Consider the following 22316-nt stretch of genomic DNA (forward strand, 5'->3'; position numbering starts at 1 on the left):
GTGGTGGAACGAGCATCACAACTATTACCATTATTGCTTTCTGTGTACACTCATCCAATACCTTTCGCTGGTGTTGCAGGCACTTGGACAACAACCATATCGGCTGCCTTGAGGCTGGAGCGTTTCGTGCACTGCGAGGCTTGGAAGTGCTGTGAGTCCTGCATTCTTAACTAATTGATATAATTAATTATGGTTTTTTCCCTCTAACAACTGTTTTTTTTTGCATTATCACTCTGTCTTAATCTTTGCATTTCTACCTATCTCTCTCTCCCTTCTTTATCTTGATTGCTGTAGTAGTTGAAGGCTGCACTTTCATTTCTGTGCACGCATTTCTGGTGTCTGACAACATGGATGTAAAATGTGTCGTTGCGTAAAACCAAGGCATCACGTAGCATTTGAGCTTTTGCTTTAACTTGAAATGAATTACTTATTTGTGAGAATATGATGCTTTTTATGTTAGGATCAGAACCGTCTTTCCTTCGCCTATTGCTAAAATTGGTGCAACTGTGATTGTAAAGGTGAAAAATGCAGTTTAAATTATTGATTCTTCAAGGGGAGTACAAAGAGCAATTTTATGAAAAGTAAATTTGTGAAATTTTTAAAATAAATCATTATTTAATTAATCACAATTTGTAAAAGCAACCTCTGCAGAAGCTGATTGATTGTAAGCTTTCGTCAAACTTACGAAGAGCAGAGTTTACATTTGAACATTTACAGAGATTATTCATATTTACCCACAAATGTGTTGATTACGAGTTGATTACACAAAACATTAGGCCTCTTGTTGGCTTTAAAATTATTTGTGTTGATATACTCTTTTTGTGAATTGCAGGACCTTAAACAACAACAACATCAGCACATTATCTGTGGAGAGCTTCAACAGCATGCCAGAACTTCGTACTTTGTGAGTAATGAGAGAGAGAGAGAGAGAGAGAGAGAGAGAGAGAGAGAGAGAGAGAGAGAGAGAGAGAGAGAGAGAGAGAGAGAGAGAGAGAGAAAAAAAGAAAGAAAGAAAGAAAGAAAGAAAGAAAGAGAGAGAGAGAGAGTTAGATAGATAAAGATAAAGATAGAGAGAGATAGAGAGAGAGTTAGATAGATAAAGATAAAGATAGAGAGAGAGAGAGAGAGAGAGAGAGAGAGAGAGAGAGAGAGAGAGAGAGAGAGAAAGAAAGAAAGAAAGAAAGAGAAAGAGAGAGAGAGAGTTAGATAGATAAAGATAGAGATATAGAGATAGAGATAGAGTTAGATAGATAAAGATAAAGATAGAGAGAGATAGAGAGAGAGTTAGATAGATAAAGATAGAGAGAGAGAGAGAGAGAGAGAGAGAGAGAGAGAGAGAGAGAGAAAAAGAAAGAAAGAAAGAAAGAAAGAAAGAGAGAGAGAGAGTTAGATAGATAAAGATAGAGATATAGAGATAGAGATAAGAGTTAGATAGATAAAGATAAAGATAGAGAGAGATAGAGAGAGAGAAAGAAAGAAAGAAAGAGAAAGAGAGAGTTAGATAGATAAAGATAGAGATATAGAGATAGATAGAGATAGATGGAGATAGATAGAGAGAGATAGATAGAGATAGAGTTAGATAGATAGAGATAGAGAGAGAGAGAGAGAGAGAGAGAGAGAGAGAGAGAGAAAAAGAAAGAAAGAAAGAAAGAAAGAGAGAGAGAGAGTTAGATAGATAAAGATAGAGATATAGAGATAGAGATAAGAGTTAGATAGATAAAGATAAAGATAAAGATAGAGAGAGAGAGATAGAGAGAGAGAAAGAAAGAAAGAAAGAGAAAGAGAGTTAGATAGATAAAGATAGATAGAGATAGAGATACATAGAGAGAGATAGATAGAGATAGAGATACATAGAGAGAGATAGATAGAGATAGAAATAGATAGATAGATAGATTTCGATCTCTTATAGAAATTAACTGGAACAACAATTTATAAAGGAAGTGAAGGGAATATTAGACTTTGTCAAGTGTATTGCCCATCTTTATTGATGGGCAGTTTAAGTGATAGCTTTATCAACTGAAAGTTGACAGTCAGACTGACTGCTGTGTGAGGCAAAGTAAAGCTGACATTTCAAATTGTCGGAGCAAGACGGCTAACGGTGAAGGGTCTCTCGCTCCTACGCCGGGCTATAACATCTTAAAACCTATTTTAAAGGAAGTGTGCAAGCAGGTATTCAAGCATCAGTCTTGGACGGATTTTGGTTAGAAGGTGTCGTCAGCATGATAAATTATCGTGCTAAAATATTTCCAAGTGTCTGATGTGGCACCACTTTGTTTTTCTTTTTTTATTCTCACCGCAAAAGGGTTGTGAAAATATTGCAGCATGGGTGTGTGTGTGTGTGTGTGTGTGTGTGTGTGTGTGTGTGTGTGTGTGTGTGTGTGTGTGTGTGTGTGTGTGTGTGTGTCGTTGAAGATGGATGCTTCAGTACCAGGGAAGGCTCCAAGAAATGGGGCATGGATAAGGAGACAGCGTGCGTGTTTGTCCACGTCGATATACAGTATTTCCGCTTTAATTTTTCCCCTCTGCAACCACTTGTCCAATCGATGTGAAACTTTAAACATAAGAGTGACTCCCCATGGAGAATATGTTATTAATAACTCTGACCTCATAGGTCACATGGTATGGTAGCCATATTGGATTAAAGTAAAAAATTTGGACATATCCAAAACCTTTCAATGAAAAAAAATTCACCTTGGCATATGTCATCAATTCCCCCATGGGATATATAGGGTGATAACGATGACATCATCAGTGAAGTGGTATTCCAGTCATTATTGGTTGAATCAAAGTCCTTACCCCAAAAATCTGAAACTCCATATATTTAATCTACTACCCGATGTGAGTGAAGAATTAAATTTATGACATCATTTATCACGTGGTCTGATAGTCATATTGGATTGAAAATAATAACATAAATTTTTTTCTCCAGAACCGCTTAACAGATCAATGCCAGTCTTCATTACATATGATCAACTAGCCATGGGGAATATAGTTAGAAATTTTCAACATCATAGGCCATATGGTCTGGCAGCCATGTTGGATTTATGCTGAAACCTTTAAAAACATCACTCAAACTGCTGCACCAACGTATCTGAAACATTAAGTATCTCATCGACTATCAATGCAATGAGATGCAATGGTGATAACTAAAATGTCATCTGTCACTGATTTAGCAGCCATATCGTATTTAATGAAAACTTTTTTTTTTAAAGGGTGAGGGTGGGGGAGGGACAAAGTGGGTAGGTGAGAGACAAAGCATAGAAGGAGCAAATGATGCAAGACTAAAAATGAGGTGGTAGAAGACAGAGAGACTACCAACCTGTCTGAAATGGGAAAGTGATAGGGCCGTGCATGGACTCAGCCACGTCACAGGACATTCCAGTAACCTTGAAAGGCTTGGTTTCTATGGCATCAATCTGAGCAAGTTGTAAGGCAGGGGCGCCAGCCCAAAAGGAATAGCAGCATTCCATCAAGCTGTGAATGAAGGCCTTGTAGGTGGCTAGGAGTTTAGGTTCGCCATGGAGAGACTTTGTATGATGCAGGATGCCCAGACAGCGGCTGATTTTGGAGGCCAACTTTGAAATGTGGTTTGCAAGAAAGATTATAACTGATGGTGACACCCGGGAGGTTGAGTGACTGAATTTCCTCAAGAGGATTGTTAAGAAAGTAGATTGGTTCGATGGGAGGGCTTGCCAGATGGTCCTTTTGGAGAGAGAGAGTAAGAATGTGACATTTTCAAGATTGAAAGACATATTCCAAGTTTTTGACCAGCTTGTGATTTTGTCAAGGTTTGAAGAGAGGAAGAGGCTGCAGCCTGTCTACCTGAAGGATGACGGATGTCACGGCAGAGGGTAGAGTCATCAGCAAATAGATAAAGAGGATTTTCCATAAAAATCAAGTTACAGTAAAATTTGATCAAGTCATAGCAAGAGAAAAAAACGCACATTCTATAATTACATCCCACTGGACATTATATAAATACACCGATTCAGATCATCACCACATGGGACACAGTGTACACGACATGATAATGCCACCTCAAGGTACCAAGTATATATTGCTGGTTAGAACCACACAAGTTATGAAGTTATGGTACCAAGTAAAAACCAAGCAATCCTGGCACCAGGAAGTTACTCTTTAGATGCGTACTTGAACTGCTTTTGAACCTCGACTTCGCATACCAGATAAGGACATGCGATAGCGGATATATGCCCTTTACTGGTCCTTTATATTCATTTATGAAGCACCGTCCAGTGTGCTGTACATTGATCATCCTCATTTGTTACAACATAGTCACATCGTGTTTATCCCATCAACATTCCCAACAGGAAAGCTTTCAACTGCAGGTGCCATACTTGTATCTTAGATAGACCTTATTCAAAATTCCAAAATTCCAAAATTCCAAGTGGTTACCCACAAAATTCCACGTCCTTGGCATTTCTTGTCCTTGGCATTCACATTCATCAGCCCAGTTGTGAGTATCGATAAGCACCTACCAGTCGGACAGTCTCAATTTTGAATTTTGCTGAATTATTGTAAAAATAATATTCCTCTGAGAAGCATATTTTCTCAGTGCCCCTAGTGTGCATTAATTAATTATTTCCCTACAATGGGTTGAGAGTTTACTTTGTATTTATTTTGCTGTTCATTGCACAAAAATATTCATTCATTCATTCATTTTGTGACTGCTCGCTAATTTTGCTGTTTGGTTTTGAATTATCTTTCGTTGTACCACAAATTGACTGACTAATGAACATATAAATGTAATAAAAATATAAACGACAAAGAGCAGCAGGTTCAAAACTGAAAGTGGATCAAATGGGACCAGGAAGATAAAGACATTCACACATGAGTGGATGAGAGACAGAAAAGAAAGGGGTGGGAGGGAGTGAGGTCAGCAAGAGTGGAAGAGAGCAGTGGTGCAGGATAAGGGAGATGATGGGCAACACTCTTGGAAGACAGGAGGGAGGGACACAATACAACATACGCGGGGAGTCGGCTACACAGACGAGAGAGTAGCTGATTTAAGGAATGCAGGTGAGTGTTTATCTTACATTTGTGGAGGATAACCAGATATGGGATTCTGGAAAAATGTGTACAACCTGTGCAGGCTGGGAAGAAGACATGTAGGGACCAGAGAGTGGGAGTAGCAAGGCCAGAAGTGAGATCATAGAGTACACCAACCTGCCTGCAGTAGGTGAGCAGCAGACCTTGGACTTGGAGCAGGCCTTTTTCCAGGATATTCCAATAACATGAAGAATGTTGAACTCAAAGTTATGTCTCTTAATGTACATCCCTCACCACCAGTCTATCCTTTACTGAATACATAATATGTAGACTGTAGAGGGTCCGTAAGCTCATCCATATATCTGGGATATCTATTTCTTTTAATTCAGCAAATTGGTGCATAGATTTTTTTTAACAGAAGCAAAAATGTCATTAAGTATATGAAGAATAAGGTCAGAATAAGGATACCAGCTTTAGGAAAGAAATCACGAAAAATATCACGAGGAAATTGTTTAATCATTCAAGGAGAGGCCTCTAAATGATATTAGCAAGAACCTTGGAAAGTAAGGCTGGGTGCCACGCAATGGCGAAAGCCTAGGATTTCTAAAGAGATGGCTCATATCTCTCATTTCAGATTTAGTACCTTGATCCATTATTAAGTTAAAATAATTAACATATCCAGGTGTCTGAGGTGAGAATGACAACCTGGTTTTGGCTTAAGGCTAATTTATGCTTCTGCATCTGAGTTTTTTTTATTTTTTATTTTTTATTTTTTATTGTTGTTGTATACAAGATCGAGGCTCGTGAAAGAGCGAACATTAATCACACAGAAAGACAAACAGACACACAAAACAAATAACATCGGGAGCGGTAGACAAGATGGGGAGAGAGGGGGAAGGACACAAACACACCATTTGAGAGCAGGGACCGAGAGACATGGAGACATCGAGAGAACTGTGGGAGGGAGAGGGCTTTGGGGGGAAGGCATGGGAAGGGGTGGGGGGGGGTGGGAGAGGTATAAAACGTATGGACACTGCCAAGACTTCCAGGAAAGAAGTTGGAATTTCAAACAAGGTGGATCTGGGGTGAATTAGTGGGGGTAGAAAAGATCAAGGTTTTGGATGGGGGAAGATAAGAGATGGTGGTGAACAGCTGTTTTGAAGACCTGGAGGGAGGAGTGTGATTGAAGTGAGTGTGGGAGTTTGTTCCAGAGGCGGGAGAAAAGAGGAATGAAAGAGTGAAGGTGAGCAGAGAGCCGAGATTTCGGCAGTTTAACCATCAGAGGGTGGCTGGCAGATCTTGTGCGACCTGTAGGAATATTTGGGGGACCGAGCACAGAGAGAGCTGGGGGAGCAAGGCCGGAGAGGAGTCGGTAGAAGACAGAAAGACCACCTACCTGCCTGCGGTGAGTGAGTGAAAGGCCCTCAGAGATAGCTTCATCGCGGGAGATTCCAATGATTCTGAAAGCTTTGGATTCAACAGCGTGAAGCCGAGCAAGGTGTGAGGCAGGAGCACCAGCCCATAGGGGAGAACAGTATTCCATTGAGCTGCGGATGAAAGCCTTGTATGTAGTGAGGAGCTCAGGTGTGCCTAGGAAGGACTTCGCACGACGGAGGATGTCCAGTCGGCGACTGGCTTTGGAGGCCAACTTGGAAATGTGGTTTTCCCAAGAAAGATCATGGCAGATGGTGAGACCCAAAAGCTTGAGCGACAGAACTTCTTGGAGAGGATTGTTGAGAAAGTAGATGGGAGGGTTGTCCAGTCGATCTTTTCGGAGAGACATAGTAAGAGTGTGAGATTTGTCAGGATTGAAAGACATGTTCCACATGTTTGACCAGTCTGTGATTTTGTCCAGGTCTTCAGAGAGTGAGGAGGCTGCAGACTGCCGATCTGAGGGAAGAGGAATGGAGCGGCAGAGAGTGGAGTCATCAGCAAAGAGATACAGAGGATTTTCCAGAGAGTCGGAGAGATCATTGATAAAGACCAGAAAAAGCACAGGGCCCAGCACACTGCCTTGGGGAACTCCAGCCTGAACGGGAAGGGGAGATGAGAGAAATCCATTCAGGGCCACACGTTGACTACGACCAGAGAGGAAGTCCGCAAGCCATGCATGGAGATTTCCATGGATACCATAGGAGGAGAGTTTGGTGAGCAGAGCTGGGTGCCAGACCGTATCGAAGGCACGTGATATGTCAAGGGAGACAGCTCTGATTTCCTGTTTGGCATTGAGGACCTCCATCCATTGTTGAGACAGCAGAAGCAGCATGTCCAGAGTAGAGTGACCTGGTCTGAAACCAAATTGATGATCAGAGATCAAGCCATTGGAGAAGAGGAAAGATTTCATATCCGAAGCAATGATGGATTCCATGACTTTGCTGATAATTGGGAGCAGGCTGATTGGTCTGTAGTTGCAAGGATCTGTTTTTGCACCTTTTTGTGTAAAGCGGTAATGTTTGCTGATTTCCAGGATGCTGGCAGATGACCTTGAGCAAAAGATAGGGTGAAAAGAACAGAGAGAGGGTGAGATAGAGCGGCAGAGCAGGATTTTAGGACCCGTGGACTGATGCCATCTGGTCCAGTTGCAGAATCAGAGTCGAGGTTTGACAAAAACTCCTCCACCTTGTCAGGAGAGAAGGTCACAGAGCCCAGGAGCAGTTTGGTTCGACTGGGAAAGGTGGGAACAGAGAGAGATGGGTTTGGGACTAAGGATTTTGAGGCAAACACAGAGTTGAGGCATTCGGCTTTGTCACGTGCGATGTCAACTGTGTGGCCATTTGAGGTAAGGGAGGGGATGGAGGGGGAACAAACACCAGAAACGGATTTGACCAGTGTCTGAAAACATGCACCGGTGTGGCCCGCAGACGTCCGCATGGGCATTTGCCAACATACTTACATGTAACATGAACGCGTGCACTACGGGGCAGTGTCGCATTTACTAAAACTAAAGAATGTACAGAAAACGAAGAAGAACCCAGAAACGGTAACCCGTTTTCACCTCCGGTAAAAGTGTAAACATTCCGTTTGAATGTTTGGTTCTTTGTTTTAGTTCCGTTTTTGGTCTGGGCCCAACCCCCAATACTACCGGATATACCTCCCTGGTCAACCAATCGGCGCTTGTTTGACACACATGACCACAGCTACACGCGACATGTTGTTGAGATTTTGGAGGTGTGCACGTCGACCCCTCTGCGATCCTCTGTGGGCTACGGTTACCCATAAACCCCTTATCTGCGTAGCTATGCAGAGACGTTTACGTGCATCTTCACAGAAGCATAACTCCGGCTTAGCGGTTAGGGTGCCGGCTTGGGATCCTGGGATCCTGGGATCGAATCCCGGTCGATCGCTGAACTAACGCCAGGGGGGTTGACTCAGCCTGTCATCCTTCCAAGGTCGGAAAATTGAGTACCAGGTCACTGGTAATTCCCTGTGTGTCACAAGATGCGACTAACAGGGTTTGCGGCAGGAAGGGCATCCGGCTGTAAAACATCGCTTCAAAAAGGGGACCAGGGTGCCCGACAAAGGCCAACCCTGCTCTGCGGGGAAAAATTGCCTCTAAAGGTCGTTCTTATCTGCAGGTGAGAATGCTGGGGCAGAAGCCTAACTGATGATTTGAGATTGTAAGGCTTGCAAAGAGATAATGCCTGAGGTCTGCAGCAATGATAGATTCATTCAATTCGTTTATGATGGAGATGAAGGCTGACCTATCTATCTTTGAAGATATGAATGGGAACCCTTCTTGTGACTAGGGGTGACATTTGTAATTTTCCAAGATGGAGACAGGAGATCATCTGAGAAAGATCTGGAGAAGAGTGAGAAAAGAAGAGAGGACAGGGCTGAAGTACAGTTATTGCAGATTGCAGTTCCAATGCCTTCGGGTCCATCAGATGCAGGAATTCATGAATGACTTCTCATCCATAGTGTGAGAGAAGTTCACATGCTGTGGAGAGCCATCCGTGATGTCAGAAATAGTGGGTAGGGGAAGGGAGCGATTGGGGAAATTGGCCTTTTCAGTAAAGATAGTATTAAAATATTCAGCTTTTTCTAGACCAGTATCCAACATGGCGATCTACCCTCAGACTTTGGAGGATTGTGACAGACTTGAAAGGTTTGATTGCATGTGAGCTTAATGTTTGGCTCTGGCTCATTGAATATGCTGAGAGACTGTTGCAGGATATGCATAGAGACTTTAGGTTCCCATCAGTTGGGTTTACCTTTCAGGTGAACAAAGCAAGCTGTGTTTTCATGATTGCATCAGTATGACAGGGTCGTGATGGTGGAAATGACAGTTGGCATGAAAAGTTGAACTGATAAATGAAAGAAAGCTATGTGCAGAAGAGAAAATTCCAGGAATTTGTTTAATTCCTGAATTACAGGGACAGTTGTGTTGGTTTAACTTGTCTTGATGATGTAATCACCTACCAACACCAATATTCAATTTCATACTTATATTGACAAAAGTTAATCAATATTATATTCTCTACTCGCTTGATGTTTGCGTTGTTGATTATGGTGTCCCGGTATGGAGCTTGTGGTTCATTCTGTGAACTATCACGCCTATCTTTAAATGATTAGTACTAATGAAAGTAGACGTGTATTGCAGGATATCATCATCATTTTGTGAAGCCAACCGTCTATAAATTCTAACAGTTGTGGTGTTTTTGCTGACCAAAATCTTATAACTAATTGCACTCTTTTTTTGTTCTTTCGCTTTCTGCCATCTTGATTTTCAGTCCAGGCATTAATCCAGGAAACATATAATTACTGGATATGTTATGAACACCATAAAAACAAGTCCCTCTAAAGATGAAATTAATCTACATGATCCTGCCTTTTAGAAGCAAAAGTCCAAGTACAAGAGGACTGTTTCAACATAGTGATACAACAACAACAACAACAACATGCATTTTAAGGCCATTTTCCCTGCTAGAGCGGGGGTTAGCCTTGCGGTCCCCATGACAATCTTCTCCATTTTGCCCTATTTTCTGCATCTCTCCTTGTTAACCCCCTTGCCCACATTTCTTCTTCCACCATCTTTAGCCAAGTCTTTCTCGGTCTTCCCCGTCCTCTACTTCCTTCTACATTAACTTCCATCACTCTTCTCAACCAGTCACTTTCATCCTTCCTCAATACATGACCAAACCATCTCAACCTGTTCCTCTTCACAGCATCAATCACAGGCAATATTCCCATCATCTTTCGCAATTCATCATTTGTCTTCCTCTCTCTCAACGATACTCCGCACATCCATCGAACCATTCGCATTTCCACCCTTTCCAGCCTTCGTTGCTGCTCTACGTTCATTACCCATGTCTCACTCCCATAAATCATAACACTTCTCACACATGCAGCATACACCTTTCCCTTCAGCTTCAGCGACACTCTCCTCCTCATCAGCACGCCACTCAGTTCCCGAAACTTCTTCCATGCACATCTCACTCGAGCAACCGTTGCCGAGTCTGATCCACCTTCTCCATTCAGCATGTCTCCGAGGTAGCAAAATGTTTTCACACCTTCCAGCTTCACGCCGCCTCCAAGATCCAACTCAACATTTCCTCCATCTGCAGCTCCCTCTGCGCACACCTTACATTTGAATGTAGCTGCCACACTGGTAAATGACCCTCTCAGACCACTACATTTTTGATGAACCCACTCAGCACACATTGTACATTGAATGGAGTTCACTCCGACACCCTTCCTGCACACAGCACACGGCCACTTCCCAGTTCTTTCCTCCTCACCACATGCTTTACCACTTGCCATCACCTTTGTCTTTCCGATATTCACCTTCAGACCTTTTGTCTCCATACATTCCTTCCACTTGTTCATCTTTTCCTTCAGTCCATCCATACTTTCCGCAATCAACACCAGATCATCTGCATACAACAACTCCCACGGTAAACCCTCCTTTACGTTCTGAGCCAGCACCTCCATCACAGCTACAAATAGTAGTGGACTTAGTACCGACCCCTGATGCACTCCCACCTTCACCTCAAACTCACCACTGTTCCCGTCCTTCGTCCTTACAGCTGTGCGTGCTCTTTTGTACATTGCCATCACTACTCTGATCAACCATTCCTCCACTCCTAACTTCCTCAATGCCCATGTCAATACTTTGCGTGGAACCCTATCGAATGCTTTCTCCAGATCAACAAACCCAAAAAACAACTTCTTCCTCTTATCCATGTACTTCTCCTGCAACTGCCTCACAATGAAAAGCGCATCTGTCGTTCCTCTTCCTGGCATAAATCCAAACTGCATTTCATCGATCTGCACTTTCTTCCTTATCCTCCTTTCCAACACCCTTTCCAATACCTTCATTCCATGCTCCAATAACTTTATCGCTCGGTACGAGCCACACTCCAGAGGGTCACCTTTCCCCTTGTATAGAGGGACGAGGGTACTCAGTTCCCAATCCACTGGAATGTGGCCTTCTTTCACCACCAGATTACAGATCTCTGTCATTCTCTTCACACCCCAACTTCCTGCTGCCTTCAACATATCTCCCACAACTCCCGTCGGCCCTCCCGCTTTTCCACTCTTCATTGCTTTTATCGCTTCCTCAACTTCCTTCTCAGTTATCTTCTCTGCCGGTCCTAAAACTGGGTTACTCTCTATGTTGCCATCCCATTCATTCTCTGTATTCAACAGCATTTCCATATATCTTTTCCATCTTCCTTTAATTCCATCTGGGTCGACAACGATTTGTCCCACTTCATCCTTCAAGCAACTCACCCCCATCACATCACACCTCTCTTTCGCTATGTGCTTTGCAATCCTGAATACTGCTTTCTGACCCTCTTCCGAATCCAAGTGTTCTCCGAACATTTTCCGACATGCCTCCTGCACCTTTGCTACCTCTTTCTTTGCAGCCTTCCTGGCTGCCTTATAACTTTCATGCTCTGCTGTTTCTGCTCCCGTACCCTTCGCCTTCTGCCACTCTTTGAACTTCTTCCTCTTCTCGTCAATCCTCTTTCCAACTTCAACATCCCACCACCATGTTTCCGAGTGCCTCGGTGGTCCTTTTGTCCATCCACATACCTCACCAACGGCTCCCAACAGACTAGCTTTCATTGACATCCAACCACTTTCAAGCTCAACCACATCATCCTCTACCCTACTCAGCCTCTCTTTTAATGCCTCCCTCACTGTCACCTCTTTCAACCTCCACACCTTCATTCTCGGTTGGTACTTCACCCGCCGAGCTCTCCTCGCACCTTTCACCCTTATGTCGCAGACAACCAAGTGGTGCTGTGAAACAGCCTCCTCCCCCGGGATCACCTTTGTGTCCTGGAGGTGCCCCCTATCTCGCCTACGCACCATCAGGTAGTCAACGGTTGTCGTCGACCCACCTGACGTGTATGTAACAAGCTTATTGTCCTCTTTCTGGAACTGAGTATTACAAATCAACAAATCAGCTCCATCAGCAAACTCCAAAATCCTTTCACCTTCTCCATTTCTCACACCATATCCGTAACCCCCATGAACTCCCTCAAAACCGTCCATACTCCTTCCCACATGTCCATTTAGGTCTCCTCCCACCACAACAACTTCCTCATCTTTCACGTTTTCCATCAGCTTCTCTATCGCACACCAGAACTTGTCCTTCTCTTCATCGCTTCGACCAACCTGCGGAGCATATCCCGAGATGACGTTCACCAAGAGCTTTCCAATCATCATTTTCACCATCATCAACCTATCACTCACTCTAGTCACACTCACCACACTGTCTACAAACTCCTCAGAAAACAGGACACCAACACCATTCATGCCCTCCGGGCACCCTTGCCACACAAACTTGTATTTCTGTCCCTGCCTACTCTTCACCATTCTCACACCACTTCCCTTCCATCTCGTCTCTTGCACACATACATACATATACATATATACATACATACATACATACATACATACATACATACACTGTGTGCATAAATTGTTCACTTTTTAACTTCAAGACACAATATTACAAAATGCACTTTGTGAATGGAATACATGCATACATACATAAATACATACACTGTGCATGCAGTGTATGCATACATACACTGTGTGCATAAATGAACATAGTGATACATAGTGATAGTTTCAACATAGTGATAGCTTCACATAAACCAGAATCATGTAAAATGAAAAAGAATGTAAGTCCACATCAAGGACACAGCTCCCCAAATGCAGCTTAAAATGGGATGTGTATATTTTAGAGTTACATAAAAAAGTAGAATGGTAAAAAGTATAAAAAATGAACAAATCATTCAAAATGATATGTCGGCAGCCGTGATGGTAAATTAACTAGATGGTATTCATAGAATACTTACCCTGCCCAGTCAACTTTGTGTGAGCCACCTCTTTTGTTTTTGAAGGGTTTTTTTCTTTGATCCAATATGGCTGCCAGACCACGTGAGCGATGACGTCATAAATTTACATTCTCTATTATAATTGTTGCGTAGATCACGCTCAATAAATTTCAAACTGATCAGACTAGGCATTGTCCCTGTCGAATTATGACGTCATAATTAAGGCACCAATGACATCATCGTTAAATTTTCATGAACTAAATTTTCGCCGTTGGAGCGCCTCCTCCTGTGGAATATTCTAATGATAGTTATGACGTCATAGGTCAAGTAGTATAGGCGCCATCTTGGAAAAAAACGAAAAAGGTTGCACCTCTATATCTCCCAAACCGCTTAATGGAAAAAATTGAAACATGGGTCATTGTTAAGTACGCCCCATGGGAACTAAGATATGTTAATGATGATGTCATCGGTGCCTCCGTTATGACGTCATAATTTGACAAGTACAACGCTTGATCTGATCAGTACGAAAAAAAAAATCCTCTGCAACTGTTAGTCCGATTGGCACAAAATTTTCAGAATATGAGCGGCTCTCCTGTGGAATTTTTAAAATGATAATTATGACGTCATAGGTCTCATGTTACAGGCACCATCTTGGAAAAAATCGAAAAAAAAGTTGCACCTCGAAATCTCCGAAACCACTCCATGGGAAAAATTGAAGCATGGCTCATTGTCAAGTACTCTGCTTGGGGAATAAGATATGTTAATGATGATGTCATCGGCACCTTAATTATGACGTCATAATTCGACAAGCATAACGCTTGATCTGATCAGTATTTAAAAAAAATTCCACTGCAACTGTTAGTCCGATGAACACAAAATTTTCAGAATATGAGCGGCTTCTGCTGTAGAATTGTTCTAATGATAATTATGACGTCATTGGTCACATGGTACAGGCGCCATATTGGAAAAATCGAAAAAAGTTGCACCTCTTTATCTCCGAAACCACTCCATGGAATCATGTTGCAAGCAACCACTACTCAGATCATGTTGCAACCTATGTTCCCTACCTTTATAGTCTACATCACAGTCAAGACAAACAACTGAAGGATAAATTTCCTGTCACAGCCGAAATAAAGGTTGATAAAAATGACATCATATGTCACGTGGTCTGTCAGCCATATTGGATCTAAGCAAAAATCTTTGAAAATATTCTCCTCTTAAACTGCTTAACCGATCAATGCAAATCTTTAACTAATTGATCAACTACCCATGGGAAATATAGTTTGATAAAAATGACATCGTCAGTCACTGGTCAGTGACTGAGCAGTTTGTGATAAGAAAGTTAGTTAGGCTGACAGACCACGTGACATATGATGTCTGGCAGCCATATTGGATAAAAAAAACCCTTAAAAAACAGAAGAGTTGGCTTGCACCAAGTCCTTCTCAAGACTGCGCAGGGTAAGTATTCTATGAATACCATCTAGTTTAGAAAATGTTATCGGGCATGTTTGTGGCAATTATGGCATACTTGATGTGGTTATTTCTGGGACAAGAATGAAATACTCCACAGGCTTGGGGTTTGTGATAAGAAAGTTAGGCTTTACAATAAATTACCTAAAGGTTGTTCATCAATCCTCTTTCAATAATGACTACTAACAACAATGAAAAATAATAAGAATAATACACTATTTATATAGTGCCAAAGGCCTATATTTGCCATATACGCCATTCAAAGGCTCTGATCTTTCGTATACTTCAATATAACCCCATTGCTATAAATGATCTTCATATATCAGAGGTCCCACAGCTACTAGCCAATAAGAAGTGCAGTAGAAGTCACGTGACAACATTAAATGAATAAACGAAGCAATCATAGCGGATCTACCCTAGGCACCCATAATATAGCCAATACAACTTTCATGTTGAATTAGCCAACACGGATCCATATATATATTATATTTGCTGAAATGGAGGAATTTTGATCATCCCTCTTCTCTGGCTCCTTGTGCCATAAATACACCATTTCCTCCTCTTTACCTCCGCCACTGAAGGTGGATGGAGGTTATGTTTTCACCCCTGTCTGTCTGTCCGTTTGCTTGTTTGTTTGTTTGTTTGTGAACAAAATATCTCAAAAAAGTTGTGGACAGGTTCGGACGAAATTTGCGGAGATGTAGCGTATGTCACAAGAACGAAATGATTAGATTTTGGTGAAGATCCGGATTCGTATCTGGCTACTGGAAGTTTTAAAGTGATTCTTCACCATTGGGAGATAGAGCCAAAAACTATACATAGCAGGATATCTCAAAAAGTTGTGGACGGATTTGGACGAAACTTTGTGGACTAGTTGGGTGTCTGAAAAGGATGATTCGATTCGAATTTAGTGAAGATCTAAATATGGATTTGGATATGAGAATTCTTTCATTTTTTTAAAGTGATTCTTCAGATGATGCCCAAATGATATATAGCATGATATTTCAAAAAGTTGTGAACGAGTTCAGACCAAATTAGGTGGATTTGTGGATGAGTTGCTAAGGTGATAAGAACAAGCCGATTTGATTTTGGTTCAGGTCCGAATCCAGATCCGGTCCATCAGTGGATACAAAACGTAAACTGTTCAGCCTGGTGACGGTACACACTCTACCGAGTGCCTTTCTAGTTACTTACTGTTATCTTCTCCAAACCTTATTTCCCCTTTCTCCTCTTTCATCATCATTTCTCTTGTCAAAGTTGTGTCTCTTAATCTACACCGCCCACCACCAGTCAGTCCATCCTGTACTGAATATAAAATATGTAGAGGGCCCTAAAGCCAAAAGGATATCTAGTTCTTCTAATTCACAATTAAATGTGGTATTTGGTACAAAGCAAATCAGAATACAGTAATTGAGAATAATAGGAGGGGAGAATTGTCCTGCACCGCTATGACTTGATGTCACTTGATTTAATGCCTGGTGTTGGCGTAACGGTTAGGGTGCTGGCTTGGGATTCTAGGATCCCGAGTTCGAATCCTGGTCGATCGCTGAATTAACATCAGGGGCGTTGACTCAGCCTTTCATCCTTCCGAGGTCGGCAAAGCAACAACTGAATTTAACCATCCTCTTTCTCCATCCTCCTTCTCCACACAGCCGTTTGCACAGCAATAGACTCTTATGTGACTGCCATCTGTCGTGGCTTTCGGGGTGGTTGCGCCAGAGACCACGCCTGGGTCTCTTCACGCAGTGCATGGCTCCACCACACCTGCGTGGTCTCAACGTTGCGGAGGTCCAGAAGAAAGAATTCACGTGCACAGGTGAGTAATAATACGAGTTTCCTAACAAGAAACTTCAACACCAAAGGATGCCATTAATCCCCATCAAAGTCTGCACAATGGTTGCCAACCGATGGTCGTTTGTCTGTGCTCTTTTTAAATGCCGAGCGTCAAGCAAGGTAGCAGCACGTACCATTCTTTTTAAAGTCTTTGGTGTGACTTGGCCAGAGTTTGAACCTCTAACCTCCCAGGCTCAGAGCAGATGTTCTAACCATTATGCCACTGAGTCTGGTAAATTAAGAAACTGATTAGAAATAAACAAAACTTGGTAATTCTTTTACTTTTTTGTTATAATATTATAGATGTAGCAAGGATTTCTTGAAACATGGCTGAGGCTTGACAAATATTGAGTTATGATGACGGAAAATCCCATGACCGTGGACTCGAACAGAAGAAAGTGCCTTGTTTTTCCAAAAAAGTACCCGAAGCCAAGGTTATCTTACTTAAGGTCTGACTTGAGGTCTGACTTATGTGATGTAACATAGGTCATTTCCAAAGACAAATTCATCAGGCAAGCGCGTCCATCAACAAGCTGCAAGAAAATCACGAAATTCAATCTTTACCTGCCTTATCACGAAAGCAGGTTTTTGTCAGATTTTGGCATGGATTTGTCAAAGAAAAAGGCTCATTTAAAAAAAAACTAAGGGGCCTGTTGGTCCATTGAACCAAATTTTAATTAGTCTTCACCACCTTGTAGCATACCTGCCTGCTGGACTTGGGAGAAATCTTTATATATTTTGGGTGCTCGGGACTTTTGGTCCTCTGATTTGTTTGGGTCATCGGGGACTTTTGGGTCGTTTGGGGCTTCGGGGACTTTTGGGTCATCTGGGTATTTTGGGTTCCCAGAAACTTTTGGGTCACCTGGATCTTTTGGGTCCTCGGGGACTTTTGGATCTTCTGGGTCTTTTGGGTCCTTGCAAACTCTTGGGTCTTCGGGGTCTATTGGATCCTTGGGGAACTGTGGGTCCTCTGGGTATTTGGGTCTTTCGGGTCTTTTGGGTCTTAGGGATCTTAGGGGTCTTAAAGCGTCTTAAAAAAAGGTCTTCAAAGGTCGAAGGGGTCTCAGCAGTATAAAGAGTTAAAAGGTACATTTCAATAGTATGTAATATGTAATTAATTAATAGACGTACACAATTAATATAGACACAAAAAGTATACTCTCATTTACCACTGTCATTGAAAAGTAAAATGAAAGTAAAATGAAATTAAAAAGTGAAAGATGAAAGATGAAAGTAAAAAGTACCACTCTCATTTAGGAAGTCAGGTCAGGAATTTGGAATTTGGCCATGGTGCCAGCAATAGTTTGCATACTCTATGCAAACTTGTCTTGTCTAGCAATAGTTTGCATACTCTTCATGAAGGACACCGTGAGAGTGCTGTTGGAGCATGGATATACTTCGAGTGTGTTTACTTCTTGGCCATCTTGCACCCTTCACCACCAGATCCTTTTGCACACTGCACCATATAACTCTGTTCGCATTTGTTGTTCTGTTCGGCTATTTCTTTCTCAAACAACCAAGTAGCATATATGTCCTTTGGCACCACTGTATGACTCCAATGGTGATTCGGATTTATTGAGGACAATGGAGTACCACTGGCTTGTCTAGTATGCGGTTAAGTTACTACGTCATTAACTACATTGGCTCATTACTTGTGCTCTCTGAATGATGCTCTTCAATTGTGCAGTTTCCACAAAGCCAGTCCTTATAATCCGCTTATTGACAGAATGCCGACCTCGTTAATTGTTGCTGAATCTACTGATGTCCATTGCTGATGAGGGCCTGGAGTTGTACGTTCACCATTGCTGAGTGTTGTTGTTTTTAAAAAGAGGTTGTTAATTGCTATTTTAACTGAAATCACATTAAAAAATAGGGCAACAAAATTACCAAAATGTAATTCACTCGTGAAAATTTTTATGTTATGTGTAAAAAAAATTCCCCTTTTTACTGTTCTTCATTTTTTTTCACCACCCATTAATGTTTTCATTGCAGAGTGCCGATGCCGATCTAGGATGTACGTTAAACCTGGCGTCCCATTTGGCACAATTAGTTGATGGACGTTATAGGTCCTACAGTGTCTTTCGCAAAGAGTATAGGTGAGATAATATCTCCAGAATCATGCATGACCAAATTCCAAATTCTTGACATTTTGAGTCGAGTAATGTTCGATGCCAAAGATTGGTTCTAACCTAGAAACGTTTCTTGACTTAAATGCCCAAAAACTCTGCCAAGAGTACCGGCCTCCATTGTTTTTAATCACAATTTATTTTTATTTTTACGTGATTCATCTGACTGCTCTTTAATCGATGTATGAAAAAGTCTCAAGCCTTGTGATGAAAGTTGCAACAACAACAAAAAAATTCAATTATATTTTTGACAACTATTGTGAACACGTTGCTAGGCAAGTTTACAATTTACATTACAGCTTCGGTGTGTGCTACCAAAGATTGTGCAGGAATCATTAATTTCTGGAAGACATTTAGAATTATCCTTGTATAACTCTGCTACCCTATTTGGGCAAAGTAAATAAGGCAATCTTTTATGTCGTCACAAAAACAGCTTAAAAGCCATATGGGATCCTTGCTGAGATCGTAAATGCTTCGGTCTCATCAAAAGAGCGGCAGGCACAGCTTGAACGGCATTCAGCAAAGTTTAATCATTTTGCATGCTTTGGCTAAAGCTAATTAAACACTGGGTTTATGTGACTCCAAAAACATTCTTGCATCAGCCAGACATGAGTTTCATTGCTGGAGTGACCTCTGACACCTGGCTCTTTCTAAGGCCTCAAAGCCGGTTGGCCTGACCAACTCTTCTGGGACGAGGCAATGAGAGCAGAGCCCTTTTCAAATAGCTTTGCTCCGGTCACCTGCTGTGTGTGTCGTTGTGTTGGTCACATGCATTTTTCCAAAGAGGTTTTAATGTGTACTGAACGTCTAACCAATTTTATGCGTTTCATTTGAATCTATGGACGAAAGCCCACTGCTGAAAGTTTTCAGTGCTGTTTACTCCTACAACTCGACCTTGGCTGAAGCTGCAACCAGCGTAATACCCTTTCATTAATTAATTATTTAATGAAATGATAACAGTGAAGCAACTTCAAATTCATTGCCCCTCCGCATTGCACTCCTTTGATGAATCTGTAAGAGGTTCTCATCTAGTCCTCAAACAAAATATGAGGGTACACATTTAATTTTTTTGGGTGATTGTTTCCTCAAAATTCCTCTGTACTGTGAGAAGGTCTCAACCTGTTATTGAGTGTTCAAACTGACTCAGGAATACGATGAAGGTTATACATTCATTGTCTCTACTTCACTTTTGGATCATGCCCATCGATCCCCTGCATGAGAAGGAGAGGTTTTGCTGCTCCATAATCTGCACTAATCGGGAAGATTGTGGAAAAATAATTCTTAGGACGTTTTTAAAATGGTAGGTAATTTTAAGTATACAGTCACGTGAAAAAGTAAGCACACCCCATGTAAAGTTTTGACTTTTTCAACATATTTCAACGTACAGCTATTTGATCTTCATTTCAACAATATTGATAGATAAAGGTGATATAATATAAACAAATATCATGAAACATTTACATTTTGTAGTCCATTGTATAATTTAAATAAACATAAATGCAAATTTCGCATGCGGAAAAAGTAAGTACACCCTTGTCTCTAATAGGTGGTGTTGCCCCCTTTGGCAGAAACAACCTCAAGTAGGCGTTTCTTATAACTGTCTACCAGTCTCTGACATCGACTGGGAGAAATTTTTGCCCACTCCTCCATGCAGAATTCTTTCAGCTGTGCGATGTTTGAGGGGTTTCTTGCATGCACAGCTCGTTTCAAATCCCCCCACAACATCTCGATGGGATTTAGATCCGGGCTTTAACTTGGCCATTCCAGAACCCTCCATTTCTTTCTTTTCAGCCATTCCTTGGTGGAATTACTGGTATGTTTAGGGTCATTGTCATGTTGCAAGGTCCACCTTCGGTTGAGCTTCAACTTTCCGACAGATGGCCTCACATTATCCTCAAGCACCCTCTGGTACAATGAAGAATTCATAGTGGATTCCATGATAGTGAGCTGCCCAGGCCCTGATGCAGCAAAGCTGCCCCAAACCATAATATTTCCACCACCATGCTTTACAGTTGGTATCAGGTTCTTGTGGTCAAATGCTGTCTTTGGTTTTCGCCAAACATGTCTTCTGGTACTGTGGCCAAATAGCTCCACCTTTGACTCATCTGTCCAGAGCACATTGTTCCAGAAGTGCTGGTCTTTGCCTGGGTGTTCATTGGCAAACTTTAGTCTTGCCCTGATGTTCTTTCTGGACAGCAAAGGTTTCCTCCTGGCACACCTCCCATGTAGATCAAATTTGTGCAGCCTCTTTCTAATGGTAGACTCGTGCACTTTGACATCAACAGTGGCAAGAGCTACATGTAGGTCCCGTGATGACATTCTGGGGGTTCTTAGAGACTTCTTTCAGCATCTTGCGGTCTGTTCGCAGGCTGAATGCGAACTCATTCGCAGGTCTCAAATGTTGTGTTTGTGTCCTTCCCCCTCTCTCCCCATCTTGTCTACCGCTCCCTATGTTATATGTTTTATGTGTCGGTTTGTCTTTCTGGGTGATTAATGTTCGCTCTTTCACGAGCCTCGACCTTGTATACAAAAAAAAAAAAAAAAAAAAAACTTCCTGGGGCGGCCTGGCCTGAACAAGCTGGCAGTTGGTTGGAATCTTTTCCACTTGTAGATGATCTTCCGGACAGTCGAATGATTGATTTCAAATTGTTTGGAGATCTTTTTGAATCCCTTCCCAGACTCGCAGGCATCTATAACCTTCTTTCTGAAGGCCTCAGAGAGCTCTTTTGATCTAGGCATGGTGACGCCGCACACTTCAACAACAAGATGTGTCCACTGATCTACCACTGTGCGGCGGTGACGCCGCACAGTGGTAAGAAAGTGCTTTATGCATGATATGGATTACTTGGCTGACATCTTTTTAAAATGCCTCTCTGTGTTACAGTGACCATTTTAAGCCATTACAAACCTTGTGAAACTTTCCACCTTAGGTGGCTTCTTGCCAGGATACCACTAATAGCCTAGACCACTGAAGTGCTAGCTTTCAGACATAAGCTCCAAGAACAAGGAAGCAGTTTAGCCTGCATCAACTCAGATTGAAACTATTTGTCAGACCTGTGAACAACAGGTGTTACCATTTATATAAATAATTGTTGAAACTAGAGTTTGAAACCTGAAAATTGGCCGCATCGAGGTATTTCATCCAGGTAGTTGCAAAAATTACAATTTATTGTTTTAAAATTAATTTGCAATATATAGTACGGTATATTTGCTGAAAGTTGATGAAACTTTTGTTCATCCTATCTATCTTGAAAGCCAATAATGACCTGCATTTCAGAGGAAGCTCAGTGACAACATCCCTTGTATGGGACAATGGTGAGTGTTTGCCTATTGGTGGCTAACCCCCGCTCTAGCAGAGAAAATGGCCTTAAAATTCCTGTTGTTGTTGTTACCCTCGCCAGAGGAGAGGGTATTGCATTTGAGTCCGTTTGTTTGTTTGTCTGTCTGTTTTTCTGTTTGTTTGCCCACACAGAATAAATATGATTTTATCTGCAACCGTTGGTCTGATTGACATGAAATTTTCACAATAAATTTTCACCTCCAACTGCAGAATTTTTAAATGATAATTATGACGTCATATGTGACG

The 22316-nt window shown here is 41.8% G+C and overlaps 1 protein-coding gene across 2 annotated transcripts in view; it reads left to right on the forward strand.

Annotated features, from left to right (window-relative positions):
• The window catches only part of LOC137423189 (slit homolog 2 protein), a 559055-nt gene that overhangs the window by 318060 nt on the left and 218679 nt on the right, over nucleotides 1-22316 (forward strand). For both annotated transcript variants that reach the window (XM_078774590.1, XM_078774591.1), the window contains exons 6-8: nucleotides 80-151; nucleotides 833-904; nucleotides 16424-16587. In XM_078774590.1, the coding sequence (XP_078630716.1) occupies nucleotides 80-151; nucleotides 833-904; nucleotides 16424-16587 (308 nt within the window). The remainder of the gene's footprint in view (nucleotides 1-79; nucleotides 152-832; nucleotides 905-16423; nucleotides 16588-22316) is intronic.

The sequence above is a fragment of the Myxine glutinosa genome, chromosome 3 (assembly GCF_964187855.1).
Source record: "Myxine glutinosa chromosome 3, kmMyxGlut1.1, whole genome shotgun sequence".
In the NCBI taxonomy this organism is placed as follows: Eukaryota; Metazoa; Chordata; class Myxini; order Myxiniformes; family Myxinidae; genus Myxine; species Myxine glutinosa.